General features: G+C 37.7%; 1 protein-coding gene across 1 annotated transcript in view; it reads right to left on the bottom strand.

The window, feature by feature from the left end:
- Positions 1–5,969, bottom strand: part of PRTFDC1 (phosphoribosyl transferase domain containing 1) — a 54,816-nt gene that overhangs the window by 18,245 nt on the left and 30,602 nt on the right. The window contains exon 4 of the mRNA XM_010007021.1: positions 4,149–4,214. Within this exon, the coding sequence (XP_010005323.1) occupies positions 4,149–4,214 (66 nt within the window). The remainder of the gene's footprint in view (positions 1–4,148; positions 4,215–5,969) is intronic.

The following is a 5,969-nucleotide window of genomic DNA, read 5'->3' on the forward strand; positions in this document are numbered from 1 at the left end:
TTTAGACACTCAGTTGGATCAGTAGCAGCTGCTGATGGGAGCAATTTGGTTTGTACACTGAGTCCATGTATACAGACTCCAGTCTGTAAAATCACTTCAGTACCTCTAAGAGTTAAAGGAGGGGGGGACATAATGGAGGACATCATGATACACTCTCATCAACATTTTGTTCTTAGAGAACATTGTGTTGAATGCTGTATATACACGTGTGCAGCTTGCAGCCATCCTTACAGCACACTTCTGCTGGGCATAGAAGTGAAGCAATCTAAAGGGAATGCATCACTGTCTCCATTCTCTAACTTGAAGGGAAAAGTATAATTTTCTGATCATCTGGAATTGGAAGAGGATTTTCAGGACACAGGTGAAATCAACAGAATTATAAGAGGTAGACAGCAGGTGAGCAGAGCCCATGAGAAAAACAGGAGAGGGAGGCTGCGAAGTTTTCTTTGTACCTTCATTTCTCCAGAACAACAATAAAAGAAAATACTGATGAACAGTAGAACAAATTGCCTAAGCAGAAGTGCAAAGAAAGGTGATTGACTTCGAGGGAGAGAAAAAACAGTGTCTTTTGCTGTGGAAAAAGCAGTTAAGGATGGCAACTGTCAGAAGAACAGGCAGCAAAACATCTAATTAAGAAAAAATGCAGAACAACAGAAGTGACTAAAGATGGCAGTTAAGTAGAGGTACTGACATGTGGAATGCTTCAAGACACATAAAATCAACCTTTGAAAAGATGAAAAAGGCAAAGATGCATGCCTGATAGGAACACAGTACAACACAGACTATTGCAGGAGTGCATAGCAGACTTTGAAGACCTTTACTGTCACATATACAGTCTCTCATGTACATAGTGTTCTAAAGAGAATGCCATTATTGGGGTTTTTTTGCAAATGTATGGGCTTATAAATAATGCATATAGGGAGAGAAAGCACTTTAGTCAAGACAGTGAATACTTAAGTAGAAAAAAATAATAAATATAGAACCAACAGAATTCTGAGAAACACACTTTGAATGGTGAATGAAACAATAATATGTATTTTAAATCTAGAGAATAAAACTTACACAGCTACCCCTTGTATTGTTTAATACATACTGAATTGCTAACATATTTAGGTAGATGCTAAAGACACAGTTCTCAGAACTGTTGTTAGAACCTATGACATGCAGAGAAAATGGTTGTGTATAAAAAGAAAATAAACAAGAGTCATAAGGAAAGAAAGTGAAATTGTATTATATTCTTGGAACATCCTACCATATGACAAGTGGGATAAGAAAATGGTAGATAGTGGATAAATTGAGACATATAAGGGAAGTTTGGAGACTCTACTGCCCAGATCTTACCAGAAGGAAGTGAGGTGTGCTGCACAGTGGATATCTTCCTTTGAGTGAAACCCCTTTAAGATATGAGCTGATCACTTGTTTTAGGAGAGCATCAGAGTATTGACAGAGTGCTCCAACCAATGCAATGAAGTGCAGAGAGGATACAAGACATTCACTTCATGTTTTTCTTGATCACTATTTATTACCTTCTCCACTTCTCTGAACATGCCAAAACCACTGGCTGTGAACAAGATGTACCCAATATGAACAAGAGGAATAGTCCTTCATAAAGAATGTAAGCATTGATCCATATTACAGAGTACTATCAGAAAATCACTGGCTTCATGATTGTATCATACTAACTACATAACTATTTTGGTTTTAGTTAGAAGCTCTTACCAACCTATCAAATAAGAATGATTAATTTTGTTCACATTCTATGTTCTGTACAAGTAGTGATGACAAAAATATATGGATCTAATTTTTACATCAAATACATTATATAACTGTAGTAAGTATTGAATTCCAAAATTATATAAACTCTGTTGATGATTTTGTCTACCTTGTCTCATTTGCAAGGACACTTTTTTTAAAGGTTACAGTACATGTTACATATAGAGTGATATACAGAATGATTCCTGTCAGTAGGGACATTGGACAATCTTTTCTTACTAAGTGCTGTAAGCAGGCAGAAGAAGCAACCAGCTCACTTAAAAGCAGGGAAGTTGAATTAAATCAGTGAGTCTTCCACTAATTCACTCAGTGACAGAGAATGGTTACTAAAGCCAGCAGTTTTAAAAGCCAGCAGCTAAATTAAGGTACTAAAAAAACACCTCAAGGAAAGATGTACATTGACTGTAGGAGGCTCTGAATCAGTCTGCAAATGGCTGATTAGTAAAATGTGCTGAATACTTGCACTAATTGCTTAAGTCAACAGCAGATGGAGGAGTTGGCATCTGTGGACATAAGGCCACTCCTTCGTATATCCAACTTTAGACGTGCAAGTATGAACATCTAAGCTCAAGCTTTGCATCCCAGATTTTCAATCAGTAAAACAAGTTTTAAGGAAACCCCATTCTCATGTGCAATAGTGAAAATGCGATTTAATTATTCCTACATTAGCAGTGTCACAGGCAACCACACATACAACCACCGAATATGTCCTTTCAGAAAGTCTGCTCCCCTGGCAGTCCCAGCCCTCCCTTCCTGCTCCACTTCAGCCCCTCCACACCCAGCTTCCGGCACTGGGCTCCCCTCCTGACCAGCAGCTGCCTTTGTTCCCCAAACAGCCCCTTCACACCTACTCAGGATACCAGCTTCCTTAACCGGCAATCTTAAACCATAGGGTTGTCCAGTCTTCTCCCCAAGTATCCCCTAGTCTCCCAACAGCCACATTTCATGTCCTGTTCCATACCTGGAACAGGATGGCTGCGCCAATGAGGAAAAGGTCACAAGGATCCTCAGTATAACAAGACAATTTACTTCATTTTTTGAAAGGGCAGAACTTGGGGTGAAATTTTCCTTCTCTCTCATACACATATGGACACACGGAAATACACAAAAGTCCTGTGAATGAAAAGAATGTTTTGCTCCAGACAATTCAAATCATACTAGAAATATTATATCTGGAAAAGATAACTAACTGGAACTAATCTGGGAAAGGTAACTAAAACCACTCACGGAGAAAATCTGGGATTGGAAGATGGGGAATGGTAGCTGGGTTTGGAAGCTTAGAAAGTGTTTGGACTATCTTGGAAAGAGACATGATAGGGAAGATTAATAGGTGCACTGCCAATTCTGCCCATGAGTGAGAGAAACATATGCAAAATCATCACAGAAAAACAAGTTGCTCCAGTGTTGGAATATAAGAAAGTAGCAAGTCAATTAGTATTTTCCAAGAACATGATAAATGCTCTAGTGATAATTTAGAAACAAACACCCAGCAGGAGTATTTGGAAGGGCAAAGAACATATATATTACTAAATATTCACAGTATAACAGCATTTTTTTCATTTAAGTTCTAGTTGCATCAAATACCTATTTAATATTAAAGAAATATTTAAAATTCAGTTATTATTTTTCTTGCATGCTGTACTACAACAAAACAAATTCATTTGCTACTGCTATGAGTTCTTTGAAGAAACTGATATTATATAGTGCTAGCTAACAAAAAAGGAACTGCATACAGCACAAATAATGAAGTAAGTATTATGTTGCCTTAATGCATAAGAATCCATTTCTGACCATTTTCCACACAGACCATTTGCCTAAAGGAATCAGCCTTCCTTCCTCTTCAAAGCACTGCTTTGTATTTCCCATGGCTGGATGAAAATAGCCTTTTCACTGACTCAAATCACTCTTTCATTACCACAGTGTTCAAGGATAGTGCAAAGCAAAGCCTGATGCTGAAATAAAAAAATCCCCTTTGCTTATCTGAGTGAAAGGTTTCACAACAAAACTATGTACAGTAAGGAAAATTGTATTAAACCCCTCATATGTGGAATTCAACAGGGATGCTCAATGTGCAGTTTGCCTGCATGCATCCATCAAGGGCAGAAAACACAATGTTCCAAGACACACACAATGTCAGGGAAAGCATTCCAGTGCATTTTACCCACAATCTCACTGATGATATGTATGTAACTATTGGGAAATCCCTACTTTATGATGGAAAAGCTACATTCTGACCTTTTTTGACATCTGCAATCAGAAAGCAATAGCATTTTATTCCAATATTAGTATCTGACAGCCCACATGCAAAGTTATACAGCTTTTCTCAGGTGTTTTTAGTGGATGTATTTTCTTTCTTAAATTTAAAATTAACAAACCTTTCCAGTCAGCTTTGAAAGATCATCTCCTCCCATTATCTGCATGTCTTGCATAGACTGATCATTCTGAAAGACAAAAGAAAAGTTTCAGACTAGAAATAATGGTATAAAAAGAAGTATAAACATGTTAACTTTTTTCTGATCTTTCACAGCCTTGGTTACCAATATTTTCTAATGCTCATTAGTACTGGTATATGACAAAACCACACCCTCACTTGTTCCTGTGGCTTCTGTCATCTCCTGGTTGTATTTAAGCAAACATAAAACTCCAGGCTGTACTAAACTGGAAAAGTTGCCTCTTCCTTATTAAAATAAAAAATATTTCCTTGCTTGCTAACTCTTAACATGACAAGTGTTGACTAACGTATTTGTCCCTTTCACAACAGGAAGACAGGAGCACCTCGACACTCGACCAAACACCTGTAAACACATTTTTTTTTGAATGGTTTTTAGGAACACAGGCAAAAGTGCTTACATCTGTCACTCACACAGAGGATTCAGCTATTTTTGAAGAAATTCATTCGGTATTTTTTTCAGGGGGAAAAAGGTTTTGAAAAATTATCACTTTTTATCAAGAACATTATCAGTGTACCACACAGTTTTAAGAGTTTTGGCTTTGCTTTTTCAATTAACTCAGAGATAAAATCCTTAAGGCAAATTCCATAAAATAAAATACTGCTAACCAGGTTGAACTAAATGGCACGCAACAGTATGCATGGAATTTCCTATTAGAAAAGGCATATAAAAAAACTATAAAACTTTTTTTTTGATACATTTATTTTACAGACATTTCTAGTTGCAATTCATTCTGACGGGAAATTCTCAGCCACCTCTAGTTCAAATTTACTATCAGCAGCACATGAAGTTAAGATCACGTAAGGGAGACATAAAAAGCCCTACTTTTAAGGAAGATAAGAGAGGCCTTAAATAAGCTAGCAAATTAAAAAATACACAGTCATGGCCAGACCATATGAACTTGCCAGAGAATGTAAGAGAAAAAACTACATATAGTGAATGTGGTTTTTTTTTCCAAATTGGTGCACGTGCTAATCTAATTTTCCTATCCACAGTAAGACAGTGTTAGTCCAACTTTAACAATAGCTTCAGTACCACAACATGACACTGCAGTTTACTAGTAACATCAGGAAGCTTTATCATTACAAACAACAGGCAAAAATGCAACACTTGAACACTTCACTATAATTTCATAAATCTAGTAAGCTTTGAAGTCAAATGTTTTTTCATAAATAAATAATGAGGCAGCACAAATTGTAAGTTAAATGAGGATTCAGTGGGTTAAGGGGTTTATAGCTCCTCTTCTTGCTCTCAAAAAGCAGGAGCAGCAGGGATAGGCTGCCTGCCTCTGCCACGCAGGTTAAAGCTTCATACCCTTGCAGATGGAAGCCACATCTGCCCACGCTCACAGCCCAGGTGGCAGAAATCCAGGGACTTCAAGGCACTTTGCAGCCACTTGATCACAAGCAAACCAACAACCCCTGGAAATATTTGTGGTGTCCATGGGAATGGATTGTCTAAATTAATACAGCCTTCCTGAGTAACTGTAAGTAAAGGCTGCAGAATTGCCCAGATGACAATTTCTCAGGTTTGCAAAGCTACCAAAAGGTTCCCCTTTTACTCACACTGCACTCCTCAAAAATCTCTTGCACCACAGATTTATAAGAGGCCCTTAGCACACATTGCTTTAAAAGATAGGTTTTAGACCTGCCTCCGCTTTTTCTGCACCGGATCTAGGAGCTTTAAGTCCCTTTCATGCTGCTCTGATTTGTTTCCTGGGAAACAGAGACAGAGCAGGAATAAAGG

This window comes from Chaetura pelagica, unplaced genomic scaffold (assembly GCF_000747805.2).
Source record: "Chaetura pelagica isolate M959 unplaced genomic scaffold, ChaPel_1.0 scaffold17, whole genome shotgun sequence".
NCBI lineage: Eukaryota > Metazoa > Chordata > Aves > Apodiformes > Apodidae > Chaetura > Chaetura pelagica.